General features: G+C 36.3%; 1 protein-coding gene across 1 annotated transcript in view; it reads left to right on the forward strand.

The window, feature by feature from the left end:
• CERKL (ceramide kinase like) overlaps nt 1-20,998 on the forward strand; it is a 181,238-nt gene that overhangs the window by 129,055 nt on the left and 31,185 nt on the right. Inside the window, exon 4 of the mRNA XM_027865957.1 lies at nt 8,871-8,934. Within this exon, the coding sequence (XP_027721758.1) occupies nt 8,871-8,934 (64 nt within the window). The remainder of the gene's footprint in view (nt 1-8,870; nt 8,935-20,998) is intronic.

Below are 20,998 nucleotides of genomic sequence, written 5' to 3' on the forward strand. Positions count from 1 at the left end.
AAATGCTTGATTCCTCCCTTCTGTCTCTGCCATGAGTTCCCATGCTCCAACAGGCTGTTGGAATCACCTACAGACTTGGCTCAGTCAGATATTTCCTTCCTGTTACTATCTCCATACCTGCTCTTTCCCCAACATCTATTGCATGAAGCAACATATGTCAATTCTGCCCAACCAGGGTGCTGAAGAATAGGAGGAGAAGAGACCCTTGCTCTCCATGGATGGGCTCTTAGGTTAGGAAACTTTAAGGCTACAGAAACTCTACCTTGGACATCTATTCCAACCTTCCTTAAGCATAAAAACGGAGCAGACATTGACTCAGCCTATCCAGAGAATAAGGAAGAAACTGGAGCAAGAAGCTAAGGTACAGGGTTCAGTTGAAAAAAAAAGATGACTGGCATACAGTTGTGGCCAGTCTTGTCCCCCTAGACATTACTTGAGACAGGGAATGAGGCTGGTGAAAAGTAAATTCCCCAATGCAGGAGGAGACTGAGACAACTTTGAGGTCCAGCCCTGCAGGTAAACAGGATCAAAAGGGAGGAGGTGAAGATTCTGAAATGGAGTGATAGGAATATAAGGAAAAAAAGATTGAAACCATCAAAGATCTCAGAAGGAAAAAAATTTAGTTAGGAAACTCAGAGCATAAACATATGTCAACAGGGAAGTCACAAAAAGTAGAATGGAAGATGAGGAGTAAGATATTTGGAATACTACAAACATCTCTAAAAATATTGCGACACAAAGCAAATTGAACTAGAACCTGATGAAACACAGAAGCCTATGGATTCCTGAGAGCATAAAACTGCACCCACCAGAAACTGCAGAAGGGAGTGGAATCAGATATTCCAAAAGGCAAAGGAGCTCAAGATGCAACCCAAAAATAACGTAACCTGCACACCTGAACCTAAACATCAGTGAAACAGATGGACATAGTGGGATTGGACTTCTGTATCACATGACCAGGAAGATGGAGGACTATACATTTTCCTCCAATTCTCCTCCAATTCTCCCAGCCAATTAAAACTCTCTGAAAATAAGAGTTATTTGGAACAGGTAAAGCAATTGCAGCTGTCATCACAGGCTAAGACACCAAGAACTCTAAAGGTAACAACTTGATAAATTACCAGTAGAGAAGACTAAACCCTAATACACTTAGCTCCTGCTTCCCAACTCATTTCCACTCTCTGGCAGGGCTGCACAAAGGGATCCATGTTCACACACTTTGGGCTGAGTAGTATTGCTCATGGTGTAAATTGTTTGTGGATTACATCTTCCAGAAGGATCTGAATGAGTTTTATAGCGTGACCGTCCAGTGACGCAGTTTTGTTTTGTTTTGTTTCTTAAGGTGGGAATCTCATGGGGAGAGTGGTGGTGGTGGTAAAATATTAAGTTGTAAGAACTGAGGAGGAAAATGTGTGAGACAGAGAACAATAGAGGGGGCAGGTAGGAGGAGAGAGATATACTGAGAGTCTTCCTCTGTAGTACCTGAGAAATCAGCAGTGTTCCCTAGACTAGAGCACCAAGAGAAACCAACACTCCCTAGATTACAGTGCCAATATTGAAAGAGAAATTATAAAAAAAGCCGTTTGAAGTGGGTCATTCAACAAGCATTTACAAAGCATCTACAAAGTGCCAGGCATTGTGCTAAGCTGTGAAGATACTAAGAAAGGGGAAAAAAAGCATTGTTCTTGCCCTCAAAGAAGCACAGATTCTAAAGAGAAAGACAGCATGTAAGTCACTGTGCTCATACAAGATATATACAGAGTAGATGGACAGTAATAGCAGGGAAAATGGTAGGGGCAATGGGGAGTCCTCCTGAAGAAAATAAAATTTGAGCTGAATTTTGAAGGAAGCCAAGAGGAGGAGATAAGGTGATTATTTTTGTTCATTGTTATTAAATTTATAATTAAAGCATTTCTGTAAAGAAAGAACTTTGGGATAATGCATAACATTCCTAACATTAAAAGGTAATTGGGAAATTACTTTGGAAAGAGAAGGGGGCTGTGTAAAACATTTCGCTACATCTATATGTCACTAATAATTTTTGTGCTCAGAAGCCATGGGTCCTCTGATAGTAATAACCCATACGTGGTCTTATATAGGAGATCCATCCTGAGAAAACCATAAACTTTTAAATACAGTATGTCATATAAATGTTGCCTTGATAGTTACATTGTGATAGATCATTTTTACTTAATCTGAAAAATAACCCCAAGCTGAGCATGTTGTGCCTCTTCAGACTATGGTTTTTGCAAAAAATTCTCCATTTCTTTTTACAATCTGAGAATGTTCCAGGTGCTGCATTATACATTATTCCATACATTATCATTGTCCTTGGGAATTTTTCAAGGCTTAGCCTTCTTCAGGTATTATGTCTTCTCCCAAGATATGCCTGGGATTTATCTAAACAGCTGATAACATGTATATGGTCCTTTATTGATTAACAATATCAATGACTTCATCCGCAATTTTATACTTCTGGAATTAAGTTCATCCTGCATTATTTGATCATAAAATTTCCAGTCTCCTATTAAGTTTTCAAGCATCAACTACTACCTCATGTTTGTTTCCATAGCTTCCAGTGTGAAAAAAAAATTTTAAACACAACAAAAGGTGGAAAGTTCTTACTGCCAAAGCTGAGTCCAACTTACTCTTCATATAAGACTTTCTTACAAGAGCATATTCTAAGAGACATACTATCTTCACTATTTCATGTGTTATGTAATTTTCTGCTGCAGAAACTGTTAGGAGCTGAAATATAGTTTATCCATGTGCAAAGTCTAAGCTCTCCAGATCATTTGAAGAACGTGTATTCTTTCAGTTGCTTTGAGATCATGTAGGTCATTCAGTTGCTTTTGATTTACAACATCTAGCAAATTTATTGGCTGAAATGTTGGTGATTCCAGATCATCTGAGTTGCTGTCCATGACCTATATGCTTAAAGAGTATGATATTTTCCCACAATGAATATATCTCACTTTCTGGCCGAGCTAAGAGGAGGTGATCTTTGCTATTCATAACTGTGATAGAGTAGACATTGGTCTGGTTTTTTATCCTTTTTTTCTTCTTTCTTTCTAAAGTCTAGCCCATGGATTTGGAAACTCACAGACATTGTGGAGCTAGAGAGAAGCAAACTTGTAACTGGATTTGGGGAGGTGCAAGTCCCGAGAATGCTTGCTTGTTGACTCAGTTTGGTGATATTCATCTTGCTCTTGTGTTTTAATTGAATTCCTTCTCCTTTAGACTCATGTCTTATATGGTGCTTGATCATGCATTTGCCCCTGCTATCAGTTAACCAAGGACAAATGGGGAAGTTCAGGAAGGAATGAACCAGTTCCACAAGATTTACATCCACTGATAGCATACAAACTGGTGGAAAGTGCAGACTTTCAAGTTGACTTTCTTATGTTAATAGCTTGCCTCTCTGAATGTCACAGATTGCCTTCTTTTCCTTCTGTGGTTATCACCATGAATTTGAAGATGTGGGTTCTATGGGACTGTCCACCTGCATCACTATTAGCCTTTCTTGATTGATAATTCATCCTGAACTCATAGTTGGTTACATATCTCTGAACTACTCATATCTCTTTCAAGCAGTAGTCAACTTAAGACTTATCATAATGTAAATCCATGGATTGTCCATCCAAACTTAAAATCAACATCCATGTGCCATCTCAGAACTTACTAGCTATCACTCATTTCAAAGTCAAGTACTTAAGGCTATAGGTAGGATGATGTTGTCTTCTAATGATGAATATAGTTGGCTTCTGATGGCCATCTCTTTCTTGGTATAAAACTGCTTTTAAGCTCTCCAATCATGTATCAATGTGTAACACACAAGAGGTCTTGAAAAATCCAACAGTGGTGCATGTATGAAGTATTTGATGAATCCTTAAAAGCTGTTTGCTCATGTTCCTCATTACAGCAATCTCTGAATGATTTTAGGGCTTTCAAAACAGATTATCCCTTTTTGTCCTTCTGCCTTTGCTTCTTCATGACCATTGAGAAAGGTTAATGAGTGACTTAGTGATTATTACATATTTCTTCTCAAAATTTTAATAGTAGCCATATAATTGTAGAAAAGTCTTTAGCTCCCAGAAATTCTTTGAATAAGGCCAGGTGTCAAGTGCTTCTGTTTTCTCTGGTCATTGCTCATTTTTCACTCTGAAGGACCACATGATTGACATAATTTTCAGAGGCTCTAAAGAATCAGCGCTTGTCAATTTACAACTTTAGAATGCTGGCTACTAGCTGATCCAACACTTTGTATAGCCTTTCCTCATGCTCTTCTAGTGATTTTACATAAATGATGAGATCATCCAGATGTATCAACAGCTCCAGACAATTCATGTCACAAGCTACTATTTCCATGACTACTAAAAAAGTAGTGGATGCCTCCTAAATTCATCAGCCCATATGTTTAAACTGGTAGGAACCTACTGAATAGATGAAGGCCATCTTTTTCCATGAGAACTCATAATATGTTAACTCCCTGCCCATGCTCATCAGTCTGATATTCTGCTAAGATTTATAGGCCTCATTCCTTTTATCACCACTTTCTGGAGTAGCCTTTTCAAATGTCATAATATTTGGAGGCCTTCTCTCTTTCATGTTGAATAGTATCAAAGGACTGTAATTAGATATCCTGCATACTCTCAGTGCTGCCAAAATGTCCATCTAACCATGACAGGAGCACTAATACCATGACCTTGGGATGCTTCATGTTTTGTTTTTTTAAGAGGTCATATGAGATCAAAAGCACTAATGAAATAGGAACTTTCAACATGGAATTCTGAACCAGCCACAACCAGTCCTCTCCCTCAATTCCCAATTTGTCCCAAGCCGAGTAGAGGGAGAAGGGCTCCTTGGGTGCCGCAGCATCATAGCCTAGAATGACATAATGGAAAAGGTGCTAAATTTGGGACCCAAGACCCTGGGTCAAAGCCTGGCTGAGCTACTTTCTACATATGTAACCTTGGGTAAGTCACATCCCTTGTCTGGCCCTCAATCCATCAAATGAGGTCCCTCCCAACTCTGATGTCCTATAATCTCAAATCCCTTTCCTTCTCAAAGTTTCCTCAGTTCCTTATCAAATGGTGGTGATGGTGGTGGTGGTGATGGTGATGGTGGTGGTAATGTAAATGTAATTATTGTGTGTTGACTCAGTTTGGTGATATTCATCTTGCTCTTGTGTTTTAATTGAATTCCTTCTCCTTTAGACTCATGTCTTATATGGTGCTTAATCATGCATTTGCCCCTGCTATCAGTTAGCCAAGGATAAATGGGGAAGTTCAGGAAGGAATGAACCAGTTTCACAAGATTTACATCCACTGATAGCATACAAACTGGTGGAAAGTGCAGACTTTCAACTTGACTTACAATACCTCTTGGGTATTTCATTAACTTTCTGACCTTTTCTGTATTAATCCTCTGACACTTTTGCATTACTTTGGTGGCATGTCCTACAAAGAATACAAAGGACTCATCCTCTCTTCTTGGATGGGGATGTCCTTTTGAATAGAAATGTGATTTCCCATTTTGTGTCCCTTGCAGTAATAACAAGTTATTGTCACAGGGTCATCAGTTGCTAATGAAGGTGTGGATGCCAGGGCTCTATTGAGAGTGATGTTTGTACTGAATCATGAGCTACTGAGGATTGTGTTGCCCAAATCTATAGCAGAAATTTTACTTCATTCTAAATCACTCCTTTTGGCAGAAATCCTTTAAATGTTTTCATTATTTCTTGGTCAGGAATGGCAAAGAGTAGAGAAATGTCAGAGTTAATAACTAGTTCCTAAGAGTTCCATTTGTTATTGAAAGTTTTATCTTTGGGGATGTTATAATGTTCCACTGTATAAGACTGTATGCATAATAAAGCTACTGCTTTATCTCCATTACTTTGTCTCTTTATTCTCTCAGAGTTCACAGAATGGCATTACCATTACAATCAATAGGTTTCACCAAAACCAAAAATGTCCAGTGAATGTCAAGTCTCATTCCTGAGCATCAGTTCTTTTTGCCATGGTGGCTATTTAGCCTCCATCAGATAGGCAGGATACAGTGACGGTTCCACAATATCACTTCAGAAATAAACAACAAAATGTCAGTGGCATTTTGTGACACAACAATATGTCATCACTTGAGTAAGCTAGTCTGATATTTAGGAATTTTCACTGGGAAGCTTTGTAGTCAGATATAGTCTTTTAAAAAAGATTTGGAGGATGAAAGCAAAAAACATTAAATGTATGCTTGTAATACAAAGGGAGGTAACCTTAGCTTGACTTAATACTCAGTCTTAACTTGATAAAAAGAAAATAACAGAGAAGCCAGAAACAGATTATGGGCCCTTCTTAGGTCTCCATGCGGCTGGAACTCCTCAGAACTTCCTAGCTTTCTGATACTGTTTTTTTCTCTCTTTCCCTCTATCTCTTTCTGTCTCTCCCCCTCTCTTTCTCTCTCACATACACACGTATATTCATATACTTATTATTTATTCAAATCCATAGTGATCAACCCACAATCCAGTGAATCAGTATGCCTGCTAAAACCCAATAACACAACTTCAATGCAAAATGGAATTTAATCAAAAGATAATAATGCATTAAATAACAGAATTGTGTCAAGGATCAAAGATTTTCAGTAGATACACCAAACAACTGCCAACTAGCTCTATTGATCACTTCCCTCTCTGTCAGAGTGCTGAAGTTCTAGCTGTAGGCTTATCTCAGCTATCTATCAGTTATCTAGTGATATCTGTCATACTCTCCAGATTGTCTTCTGGGTAGTGCCATGAACTTCCCAGGAACCAGAAAAGAAGCTTCTCTCTGCATCTCTCCATGTCTCTTCATTTTTAAAATTTTGCTACAGGCTCTCCTCTTCAGCTCTCATAATTTTACCTTTTACCATGCCCCAAGTGACTCTATTCTTTCTTAAAACTGGGCATACTGGAAATGTACCCATCCAATTAGAAGATGTGAGGGGTGACATCACCACACTGTGAAGATGATGCACTGTCTTGTAGGAGAGGTAGTTCTCAGAGAATTTTTCCCAATGGACCAGGTTTTCTTGACCCAAATGAAATTTGGGATATGTTAACTGTGAAAATTTGGTATGTGTTTGCTTTTGCATGTCTGTGAATTCTAGGCTGATGATTGAATTAAAAAAAAAATTTACAGGGGCAGCTAGGTGGTACAGTGGATAGAGCACCGGCCCTGAAGTCAGGAGGATTTGAGTTCAAATCTGGCCTCAGACCAAACACTTGACATGTACTAGCTGTGTGACCTTGGGCAAGTCACTTAACCCCAATTGCCTCACTAAGAAAAAAAATACATTTACAGTAATCAAGAGTATAGTAACTTTCTAAACTGTTCTGTTGAATTTGGCAAAGTTCTAATCTTCATGGAATTAAAATTTTACCTGAAAGAATGAAGAAAGAAAACAGAATAGTTTGCATTGAGATCTTTCCCCCTTATTTTAAATACCGTCTCCACTCTGCAACTTTTGAAGTTAATTTTTTTAATGGATTTCAGAAGATTGAATTGTTAGTAAAAGAAAGCTTTTGTGGGGAAATAGCAACTTGAGTATCATTGCACATTTCTTCATGATGCCCTGCCTTGTACTTTTGGCTTGTAGTTATGTATGGTATTTTGTTATTTCAAATATGGAAATGCACTAGTCATATTGAATTATATTCTGATAGTATGCATTTAAGGTGATTTACATGTGAATGTAAATTAATGATAAATATTATCTTGCTTATTTAAAGTAGCCTTCAAATGTTATTAATATTAAATGATAAAACTAGTTAATATCACTTTGGTTTTATTCTTATAGATTTTAATTTAGAAAGTCTCTTCTATGTGTCAATGTTACTTGAATAAGCCATGGGAGAATTACATTGCAGCACTGGTGGATACAGAATGATTCTTTTAGACACCAAGACTAATAATTTTTAACAATATCTAAAAACATTGTGGGAAAAACTTGAACCATGCTGGCACCAGGGACAGACAGGCATGAAAGATTCATGTAATCTTGCATATAATGATGCACATTCTTACACAAAAAATCCATCTGCAAGTGTCATGTCAGTCAGCAGAAATCTTTGATGGGTGGATACAGCTGGGCTGTCTCTTCTGGCAAAGCTGCCCTGGAAAATGCTAAATGTGGTTATGATGTTTTGTGCCATCTGCAGTATGCCAGTTTATCGTGTCTTTACTGGCATTTACAATATTACATAGGGCATCAACAACCACAGGCACAGCAATGTAGAGTGACAGATTCATTTCCTCTAGAGGCTACAGACACTGCACCACCATCATCACCCTCCTCCTCCTCCTTGCATTAGAACCTATTGTTACTGGTATTTGGCTTTATTTTCCATTTCCTCATTCAGCTTCAATCAGTTCCAGATACATACATTTTTCTTTAGTATGTTAATCTTATATGAAAAATTCAGCTAAATTATTCATTTAAGAACCACCAACATAATTTGATATTTTCTGTTAGTTGCCAACTAAACATGCCTTGTTTTTAAATACTACTGGTGTTAATTTTATTAGATATAAAGTAAACACTTCTTAATTTAGGGTACACTAAGTGGGCTAACAACAAGGTAAATTAGAAAGATGCTAGGTTTGGGGTAACACCAAATGATTTCTTTAGTTGAATCAATATAGAATGATATTTTTTATAAAACTATAAAACAAGGAAATCCCAGAGAGTATTTTCCCATGATTAAAATGTATTCAGGAATAAATTTTGTTTTATTGCTTTACCATATGTTTATCTTAACATTGTGCCAGACCAAGTTAAATGGTGTTAAATACATTTAATTTTAATTTTAAAAATATTTTCATGTGTTTTTTAAATAGTAACAGAATATAAAGGACATGCTCTGTCACTGCTAAAGGAATGTGAACTTCAAGAATTTGATGGGTAGGTTATGTTATTTTACATATAATAAATGATTCTTTTTATTATAGAATATTTTGGAGCTTTGACTTTTGAATATTTAAATCGAGAATCATGCTTATTTATATAATGATTATTGAACCATTTACTCTTGCCCAAGAAAGGGTCCATGGCATAATGGAACGAGACCAAGCCTCAAGTCAGAGAGACTTGGTTCAAGTCTCACCTGGGACACATACTGACTTTGTGACCATGGACAAGTCTCTTAATTAACCTTTCATTTCCCCTGGCAACAATCTAATACTATAAATTACAGTGCAGGTGCCAATTTATATAGGTAGAGTTTCCTAACAAGCATTTTCCTATTACAGTGAAATGATAGGACTTATTTAAGGGTGAAAAAGGGTTTTCTAGAAATCTAGAGCTATTGGTAAGGGGGATTTAGCATTTAGAAGTAGGAAAACAAAGTGTTTTTTTTTTCTCATGATGCTGTACACAGTGGCCCTATAAGCTACAAGCTTGGTTGTTTATTGCCAATGGATTTCCAAGGTATGGTGGGTGGGAGTATGTGATCTACCTCTCATATTAGTCAGTTAAGAAATTTATAGTAAGCTCCCACACAGTGCCAGGTACTATGCTAAGTACTGAGGATGCAAAGAAAGGCAAAAGATGGTCCTGCTCTAGGTACTTTATGTTAGGAAAAAACAAATTCACACAGCTAAAATAAAAAATAAATATAAAAGTAATATAATATAATAATATAACCTCCCTCTGTGCTCTCACAGTATTTTAATGTGGTTATCATATTTGACCTTGAGTGAATCTGTTCAGAGCTGGACCTTGAAGAATAGTGAATATTTTGACAAGGAGAGATGATGGTGAGGCAGGGGTATGATTTGAAGAGGGAGAAGCCATTCTGAGTAGAAAGAACAATATGACAAAGGCATGGGGGCTTCCTCATGCATGTAATCCAATTCCCTACCCCATATAGTGACAGAACATGTAATTACGTGTTTATAATTTTTGCCATAGAGGCGATATAGTATAGTGTGGATAGAGTGCTGTTCAAGAGCTTGAGTATTCAAATATGACTCAGACTCTTGGTTTGTGGCTACCAGCAAGTTACTTAACTTTTTTAGGTCTCTAGTAAGGCCTTAGTGCTTATCTCTTTGAGTAATAGAGTGGCATGATGGATGGAATTGGCATCAGGAAGACCAGATTTCTGATCCTGCCTGAGATGTTTTCTGAGTATGTGACCCTGAGCAAGTCATTTAATTTCTCTAAGCATGTTTCCTCCTCTGTATTAGTAGCATTTACCTCACAGCAAATATCAAATAAGATGATGTGTTAAAAAGCTTTGTGAATTAAGGGGAAAAAAGCAAAGGGCTGTAGGCAGAAAAGCACTGGGTAGGTCTGGGAAATAATAGATATCCCAGTGTAACTGGAGAACATGGAGCATGACAGGAGTGGTAAGAAATAAGTCTAAAAAGTTAGGTTGCAACCATATGATTAAGAATCTTGAATATCATGCTCAAAAGTTTAGTCTTTTTGTTTTTCTGTCCTGTGGGCACTAGAGGAGGGGATTGGAAAGTTTCTGAACCAGAGGGTGACATGATCACAACTGTCCTCGAAGAAGATTACTCTAGTAGCTGGTTGTGTGTTGGAAAGACTGGAGTGGAATAATACTATTTTCATTTTTTTGTTTTATTTTGTTTTTTGTTTTTTGTTTTTTTTTTGGTGAGGCAATTGGGGTTAAGTGACTTGCTCAGAGTCACACAGCTAGTGAGTGTTATGTGTCTGAGGCTGGATTTGAACTCAGGTCCTCCTGACTCCAGGGATAGTGCTGTATTCACTGTGCCACCTAGCTGCCCCAGAACAATACTGTTCAAGGAAAGCCAAAGCAAGAGGTTTTGAGGATGTTGAATTTATTATACATTTGAAAAAAAAAACAAGCTTTGCATAGCAGAGACTTGCAATTTCATTTACATTTTTCTTTTTCAATTCTACTAGGTATATAGAAGTTAAAATGAAATTCTTAAATAAAACCCCCTCAAAATAAGTAAGGAGGACTTGAATTGTGATTGTGAAAATGAAAAGAAAGGAATGAATGCAAAAATCCATTGTGGAGGTAGAGTCTGTAGGATTGGGCAACAGATTGGTTGTAGAGGCAAAAGAGGGAAGAAATCAAAGATAATTCTCTTAGGAGCTTTGTCTGTGTACTAAGGATGGTGAAGCCATTAACAGAGACAGGGAGGACAGGATGATGATCTAACTTAGGAGACAAGATGATGTTATTGGTTGTGGACAGAGTGAATAAAAGTATTTAATTATTTCCCACAAAAATACTTAAATAATTGTTCCTCTTGAACTGAATTCATTTGCATTGATTTTTAATTTTCATCATCTTGAAGTATCTTGATTTATTTAGTGCTTATAATCATTCAAAATCTGCAGCATATGTATCTTAATCTGATAAACCCCATCAATATAATATTTTTCCTTTCCTTTCATTTTGCTCAAACTCTGATATCACATTTAAACAGCCAGTAAATTTTGTCTTGTTTGTGTCCTATGTAAGAAGTTGTAATACTGGGAGTGATTAACTTAATGTAATGTCATTTTTAAACTCTTCTATTTGAAATTGATTTATGAGAGAAAATAATGAAAAATAATATTTTATTGTGCTTCCAAGGAATTAGAAATAATAATTAGAGGAAAATAAAAATCTTAAGGAGAATCTTAACAGATGAAGAGTGAAACCAAAAGTAAATGAATAGATGAAAACAACATATAAAAACACGTGGTGCATTTATGGATTATACATTAATTACTTTTTGCTATCTGATACTTCAATGAATCAAAAAATAAAGTACTTCAAAAATGTCATTTATGACAATGAGTATTATAAAAATTGATGGAAAAGAATATTTGGATAAAATAGCAAATATTCTCAAATAACTTTTAAGAGAATGAAGTTGTTAAGTTTCATTTGACATGAACTCAGTACACTATTTTTAATGGATTGCATAGAGAGACATTCGTGCATTTAGTATCAGTGTGTTTCTTTAAAATATAGAAGTTATATGCATTTTGACTACAGTCCCTCCCTTTTTTTGCATGAATTTTGGCTTTTGTAAATTGATAGATGTTTCACAGATTATTTTGCCTTGCAGTTCTTCAGGGTCTGTTTCTTTGTGACTGGTAATCAAAGCAAGAAGAGAGCAGAAAATTTTCTTGCATATTCCTTTGTCAAAAGGTCTGCATTTTATACACATACACACATATATACATATATATATATATACACACATCTATATGAGACATATATGTATACACACATATAAAAACATACACATAAAGCAATTCAAAGTTATTTTAAAGAAATAATTATAATAATAGCTAGGATTTATATGGCACTTAAAGTTTTAAAAGGCACTTTACAAATATTATCTTGTTTGAGCCTCACAACAGCCTTAGGAGATACTTGCTATTATTATCCCCATTTTACAAATGAGAAAAATGAGACAGACTGGAATTAAGTGACATGCTCAGGTTACACAGTTGCTAAATGGCCATATTTGAACCCTGGTCTTCCTGATTCTAAACCCATAGCTCTGGGGGAGATCTGGAAAAGCTTTATATTGATAACTGGAAGCACAGTGTATCCTCTGTAGAACTAGAGAAGTTTAGAGGAGGGATAGGATTTAAGGAAAATATGATTAACAAATCATCTGTAAGCATTTATTAAATGCCCATTATTTGTCAGGCCCTATGCTAAGAGTTGGTTATGAAGAGACAAAAAATGAAAAAAAATGAAAAAGCCCCTGCTCTCAAGGAGATCATGTTATGCTTTATGTGTGTGGACTTTAAGATACCTACAGGAAATCAGGTGAAGATACACAGCAGTTAGTTAATAATGCAGGATGGGTTCAGAAGTGAGATTAGGACTAGCTGTACAGACAAACATCTGCCTAAAAAGGATCCTTGAACACATAGGTGCTGATGAACTTTCCAAGAAAGAAGGTACAGAAAGAGAAAGTCACGGACTTTGTCTTGGGGGACACCTAAGTTGTAATGAATAGTATCTAACATCTGGCTGGGATTGTTGGGAAGAATACAGGACTCGGACATAAGAACCAAAGAGAACTGCAAGGAAGAGAAGCAGAGCTGGAGACCAATTAAGAAGAAAAATTAGAGTAAAACCTGAGAATAACATTGCTAAGACAGGGGAAAGGAAGTTGGGCACAGCTGTCAGGGTTAGCAGGTGACAGGAGGGTGCTAACTAGGTGAGAAGAATTCTCCAGGAAAGTTAGCCAAAAGAGCTAATACTGCTTAGTAACAGAAAGCTTGGAAAGTAGTGAGGGTTTTGTCAGGACTGTCATGGATTGAGCAGTTTGCTTTTATGCCATGGCCAAGTAATTGTTATCTACTCTTAAATTACAGACTGGTCTTTCTCCTGGAAAAGAGGGTAAAGTGGCTAGTATATCTCTCCAAATCATCATAGAGAATTAAATGTTACCTCAAAACAAAACCAAATCTGTAAGACAAGTTTTAGTGCAAAAATAAAGATAAAGGATTGGAAAAGGTATACAGAATCCTTGGCTTGAAAGGTGAAATAATGTCACACCCAGGAAAAAGGTGGGGGGAAATCAATAACCGTCTTGCAAAGTACTAGATATGAGGTTGTTCACAGAGGACAAAATTGTATCCTTCTCCGAGGATACAACTGCTCCACATTTAAAGCATTGAAACTCTTTAGAGGGAAGGGAGGAAAAGTAGGGAGAAGAGGAAAGGGAAGAGTCTGACTTACCTGATGACTGATTCATTAGAACTGTTCTCATAGACATTGGGGTTTATTACTGGCCTTAAATGGACCCTGTGAAATATTGACATAGCCCAGGAGCTCATCTCTAGCACAGGTGGCAGACCTTGTGTTCCCTCTCTCCCCCCTAAAAAAGAGCAAAGGTGACATTGTGACATTAGGTTTACTTATGACTCAAATTTCTGATTAACTCAACTTTCCTGAACAAGTTTCTAAATTTTAAAATTCTATAGTTATAGTAAACAGGCTAATATTTACTCAGGGCTTTTTGTTTAGTGATTCATGTCAACATATGAAGCCAGCAGGAAATTAATAATGTGTATATGCTTGTGTACATTTTCTACAAGGTAATGTCAGTTCATTTACATTTTCAGACGAAGGAGGGCACCAGGAGTTATAAAATTACTAAATAACTAACATTTACTTAATACATTATAGGAAGAATCACAGCAGCCACCATGCGAATTATGAAACTCATTATAGCAGTCATAGTGTTTAGCTAGTTTGGCCACACTATTTTACCTTAGAGTTTGTGACAAAAGAGGCAACATGATCATAGTTAGTATTTTCATTATAGATGGACAGAACAGATTTCAGAAGCTTCGGAAAAAGGATACATAGGGTCCAATGGACCAAAATTCTCTAGTGGTACTCAGGGAAAGTTGTAAGCTCTCAAGAATGAAATTCTGAAGACACATAGAAACATTCCAGTGAGGAAGGGAAAGAAGTCATAGAGATATCTAGAGACTGATATGGCAGCACAAATTTTATGAGCAAGTAGGTGGCATCATGGACAGGGCATTGGACTTAGAAACAGGAAGTCCTCATTTTGAATCCTGCCTCAGACACTTAACAGCTGTTTGACAAGGTCATTTAACCTCTCTGAGCTTCAATTTCCTCATCTGTAAAATGAAATAATAATAGCACCTCACTTCACAGAGTTATGAAGATCAAATATGATAACATATGTAAAGTACATTGCAAGCCTTAAAGTGCTGTACAAACATTCATTAATGACCTCAGGAAACTATTTGATGAGTTTGAATTTTTAAAAGACTCAGGGGGCAGCTTGGTGGTGCAGTGGGTAGAGCACTGGCCTTGCAGTCAGGAGGACTTGAGTTCAAATCTGGCCTCAGACACATAACACTCACTAGCTGTGTGACTCTGGGCAAGTCACTTAACCCCAATTGTCCTCACCAAACAAAAAAAAAAAAAGAAGACTCAGGGAGACAGTACAGTACAGTGAAAAGAACAGAGACTCTGTATTCAGAGAATCTGGGTTTGTATCATGCCCCTAATATTACCTAAAGTGAACTTGGGGAAGTTATCTAACCTCCTTGAGTCTCAGTTTCTTCACCTGGAAAAGTGGGGGTTGGAATAGATGTCCTATGAGGCCTATGATTCCAGCTGTAAGTCTGTGATCCTATAATCCTGTGATCCTAATATGGAAGCAAAGGCTGGACTTGTAGGACAAATACAAAATTATGCCAGTCACGTAATAGTGGCAATAACCTCAGAATGACCTGAGTTTAGCAAGGAGAGTTAATGACAACAAAAAGAAGTGTAGTTTTAAGCTATGTTGGAGAAAGACAAAAGATCAAGGAAACGGATAGAACTGCAATCCCAGTGGATGGAATGATTAATATTGGCAAAGGAGAGAAGACAGAGCTATTTAACCCTTCCTTTTCTTCAGTTTTCTTTGCTGAGGAAAATGATCTTTGATCTTAGAAGGAAAAAACACAGAAATGGCTAATAGAGAGTTGAAACCCAAGATAAATCAATAAATGGTAAGAGACCTTTTAGTTGTCCTTGATGAGTGTCAGATGAACCAATTCCCAAGATGATGAGAGGACTGGTGGATATTATTGCCGAGATACAGTTAGAAATGGCAGGAGGGTTATAGAGAAGAGGAGAGTGGGATAAAACAGGAGAAAGGCAAATGTTTTGATCTTCATAAAAGGAAAACTGTAGAGAATTAAGCTTACCTTTGATTCCCTGCCAAAATTTCTAGAATGTCATTCACTAAATGGTAAAGAAACATTTAGGAAGGAAATGGAGATCATAAGTAGTCACTGTGCCTTCACCAAAAACAAGTCAAGCCAGACCAACCTCATTTCCTTTTTGCAAGATTACTAGACTAGTAATGCTGTGGATACTTTGCTTTTTTTGCCTAAAATATGGTCATGGCTTTCATGATAATTTAGTAGATCAGGTGGTATCATATTGGATAAATATTACTGAAGTTAAATGGATTTGGAACTGTTGAATGACTGAATCCAAAGTGTAGTCATTAATTTAAAATTTTAGTTTGAGAGATTTGCCCTAGAATCTGTGCTGTTACTTTGTTAGATAACACTGTGCAGTTTTACATTTTTATCAGTAACTTGGATAAAGTGGCATGATTGTCAGTTATATCTGAAGATGTCACAAAGCTAGGATGTATAGCTGACACAGTGAATGACAGAGTCAGGATTCAAAAAGATCTCACCCATCAGGAATATTAGACTAAATCTAATAAGATGCAATTCAACAGTATAAATCTAAAGTCTTAAACTTGATTTCAGAAAATCATGTTCACAAGCATAGGATGGGAGCAGTATGGTTAGACAGCTGTTTGAAAAAATGGGAGAGCTTTTTGGGTCTACAAGTTCAGTATGACCTCATTCTCCTCACTAGAGGTCTTCAGGGAAAGGCTTGACATTTGGCTAATAGAAATATATAGAGGATTATTATTCATCTGCTGTTTGGAGCACTTGACCTCCAAGGTTCTTTACAATACTAAGATTCCTTAATTCTGTAATTCAGTAAATATTCTATCTCTTCTCTCAAAGAGCTTTCCATCTATCAGATGAAATAAAATGTGCAAAAGCAATGAATAGATGATAGAATATAAAATACATAAAAAGATATAGGTAAGGTGCTATGAAAACTTAATAGACAGAAGGAACCATCTCAACTAGATCCAGGTAAGGCTTCATGGAGGAGAAAGCCTTTGATTTAGGCCTTGAAAGATCTATGTAGGGTAGAAGTTTATATAGCCTCACCAGATTCTTTGGAGAGACATATATGAAACATTGCAGATTCATTCAGTCAAATCCTGAATTAAAACTCTTCATCAGTCCTTTCTGCCATGAGGCACAGAATGTTCAGCAAAATTACTTTAAATCAATAAAAATTACAGGAATACACTGATGCACCTTCTCATAAGTGCCATTCATCCACTGACAGTGGTTTATTAGAATAACATATAAAAGTTCCTCCATGTCAGAGAATAGAGGAAGGAGATACTATTTTCAACTGGATGGAACTGATTCTCCTATATAGAAGTACCTATTTGGTATTCAAAATTTTGTGACAGGTGACACAGAATATATTTTTGTTATTGTTGTTTAATCATAAAAAGAAAGGTGGTCTTAGCCAAATTAAGCAGTCTATTACTGTTAATAGAAAAGCATGAGGGGCAGATAGGTGGCACAGCTGATAGAGCACTGGCCCTGGAGTCAGGAGGACCTGAGTTCTAATCTAGCCTCAGATACTTGACACGTGCTATCTTTGTGACCCTGGGCAAGTCACTTAACCCCCATTGCCTTGCAAAACAAAAATGAGCAAACAAACCAACAAACACCACATGAAAGTTGCTCAGACGGATCATAGCATTGGCTGCTGGCCCATTTGCATAACCAAGATTATCCATAATCACTCACTCCATCCACCAAACCCTGGATACCCATTGGCATTAAACAACCAACTTCATACTAGGTAAGAAAAAGTAAACTATCTCTGTAAATTGTGTTTAAGGCAGTATCATATGATAGATAGGATATGAATGAATAAATGTAGCATTTATTAAACACATATATACAAAGCTCTGGAGACACAAATAGAAAAGTAAAACAATTTCTGTTCTTAAGGGGCTTACATTGTAATGTTTCTGAATGTATTACTTAAATTAAAACAACTTAGCAACTGGATTATGTTTCCAAAGTAATGTGACAAACATGTTACTACTAAGGACAATTAGTTTGTAATAGAAACCTTCCCTGACAAGCAAGTATTTCCAGATTTATGGCTAATGCTCCTAGGGACTTCCTATCTATGAAGTATTAATAGGAAGTAGTTTTAAAAGAAGACAAAATACTAACACTATGTTCTTTTAAAATTGTAATTTATAAGTCAGCATATGGAAAAATTAATTTTTACTATTTTAAAATGATTTTTAAAAAACTTCAAGTCTTTACTAGGTACTGAAGTGAAACAATCTGCTTAAGGTTTTTTCCACCCATATTCTTTACAATATTAACCAGACAGTATGACTAATCTAGAATTATCTCACTAATACACCTGAACTCTGTGTATTAGCTATGACAACTGTACTACCTCCTAAAGTCAGCAGAATTTCCACTTGGTATTTTTTTTTAACTAAAAGCAGAAGCCCAACAATTTATTAATGAAAAGTTTAGGTCTCTGAAGGTGAAGTAATCACATTTTCTTTTTCAGAAGAAAATATAAATAGCAATGTTTTTAAAAACTGACTTATTGCTCTTTAAAGAAAGAAAATAGACATTGTGTCTCAGCAGTGCATTTCTAGACAAAAACACTCTGGTTTATGTCCACAGCAGGGGGGGGGAATTTTAATTACCTACCCTGGAAACAGTGGAAAAAGTACCCACTTGTAAATGGCTGCTGGCACTAAAGTATTGTACCGTGGTGTAGCATTCAAATATCTGGATGATTAAAGCAAGCTCTTTTTTTGAATGTGTTCTTCCTTTGCTGGTGATTTATCACTGTGGTACAATGTTCAGTAGTGAACAAATAAGTGCATTTCCTACACTTGTGCAAGGGTAGTGCAAATGTTAATGACTAGTCATTTGTTGGCATAGCTCATTAACTTTTTATTCCACAGCACTGTTGTTAGTAAGGTAAATTAAAAAAACAAACACCTTTTTTTTGGTTTGGATCTATCTACCCATATGGAAAATTCCTCCCTTGAAAAAGATTTTGCAGTTTATAATCTTAAAGAGTTGTCTGGGAGCACTGAGGTCAAATGACTTGCTCAAAGTCACATATTTAATATATATGAGACAGAATCTGATCTCAGATCTCCCTGACACCCTGATATTTTGGCCATCTAGACATGAAACCACAACCATATCTCAGTAGGTATAGACCAACTCTAGTACATGAGTTAAAGCCCACATAGTATCATAACAATGTATTTTTTTCATGAAATCACACACAGACTTAGTTCTGAATTATAAGTTAGAAGCAACATTTGAATTCAAGTTCATTATACTGTATATTATCAGTACACTATCAAAGCTAAATATTGCTTTGAATGGCTCATACTTCCTGTCCCAAAGACCATTTTAGGTAGACTGGAATGGTCTCAGAAGTTCTGTTTATAAGTTTCTTGAATGCAAGGACTGGTTCATTTTTTTTTTGTCTTTGTATCTTCAGTGTCTAGCATAGTGTACAGCACTGTAGGTGCTCAGTAAATGCATATAGTAGGTTCTTAATAAATGTTTGTTGATTGATGGAGTGAAATCCTTTTATATCTGAACTTTGTCAGTGCCTTAGACGCTGGTGCTGCAGCATCATTTACATATAACTTAAATGGTGGTTTCAGGCAAACTCTTTGGAGCTCTGTCAAAACTTCCTGTTCTTGGTGAAGCTATACTGTCTCACCACTTCCTTTTCTGGATGTTCATTGCTTTGATGATCTATTCTAGAATTTCCCTGGGAATTAAAGTTAAGCTCTCTAACATCTAGTTTCTATATCTTGTTCTTTAACCATTTTTGCCAATTAGAACATTTCATCCCAATACCTGTCTAGTTCTCCATAAACTTTCCTATTTCAGTAGTGGTTCAGCCATCAAATCCACTGGTTCTTTTGCTACCTGAGAACGTAGTTCATATGGGCCGAGGGACATGAATTCTGTGCTGTGGCAGAGCCAGATTATGGGAATTAGGTTACTCTTTCCTACTCTAAGTTATTGTCATGTGAAGATGGAAGGATCTCAGATTCACAGTGCTTTAAGGGAGTCTGTGAGCTAAGCCTCATTACAGACTGCAAAATTGCTGGTTAATCCATTAGTACAAGATTGCTTTCTGAGGGCCACTGACCACTCACATATTGACTACCAAGATCCCACAATAATATCTCATTGCTCAAATTATAGTACATGAATAAAGAATTCCTGTCCTGTCCTGAGTTAGAGACCAAAGGCTCTGATCCAAAAGAGGACACATAAAACTCAATAAAGGAAGAAAGAACAAATCAACCAGGATTCCCTAGGAGGATTCAGAGGATTCTCTAAGAGGTTGGGGTATAAAGCCCAGAACTGGAGAACGCATGCATATGGAGAAACAGAATAAAACCCTTGGAACTTGTAATCAATCTCTAGTGATTTACTGGGAAGGCTGGTGACAAAAAGCTAAAACATAATCTAGATAGGTAAGGAAAAGTTAGAAATGGGAAGGCAGGATAGACAAGGCACTAATCACTCCCTATATAGTTTTATTGTCCATTGTAGCCTTATAACATGTAATTTAGGTCAATAAACTCATAGAATCTCTTCTGTAATACATATTTAGAGTCTACTGATATCTAAGATTATTCTGCATTTTCTAGGCTATTTTAGAAATATTTCAGGGATATTATCATTAGATCTATTTTACATCTACTTTCTTATAATTATAGTTCTGGGTTGAATGGAATTTATTATATATTTGAAAAATTAGCCTCTTAACTTGTGTTAAAGTGTAGAAACACTAAAAAAGTGTCATCTAAAACTAATGTCAAAGAGAGGTAGTTAGCATTTGGTTTCAATTACTACTAATGATAATTAGCAATACTCTAACCCCAAGCTTCTTTATTTATACATGCTTGTCACTGACTATTGAGTTCTTAGTAATTTGTTAAAAATTAGTAGGGTTTTATGGGCTTGGTGGGTGTTATTTGAACATATTTTTGATAACAGTTTATTAGCATGAGAAAAATGAGAATTACATGCTTTTGACTATTGATAGAATAAAAAACAATGCTCATGTAGGCCAAAGATTTTAACATGTTCAGATTTGTCATGCATATTAGCCAGTTTGTTATACTTAACTTATTTAGGTTTTGTTTAGGAAATGAAATTTACATGTACAATGCTTTTATATTCTCTATTCATATACATGCTAAATACATGAACATAGGAAAAATTTAGCACAAGGAAAAATTTACTGAACATTTTGAAATCTGAATTTTATGAATATTCACCA

The sequence above is a fragment of the Vombatus ursinus genome, unplaced genomic scaffold (genome assembly GCF_900497805.2).
Source record: "Vombatus ursinus unplaced genomic scaffold, bare-nosed wombat genome assembly UNPS02014779.1, whole genome shotgun sequence".
Classification (NCBI taxonomy): Eukaryota; Metazoa; Chordata; class Mammalia; order Diprotodontia; family Vombatidae; genus Vombatus; species Vombatus ursinus.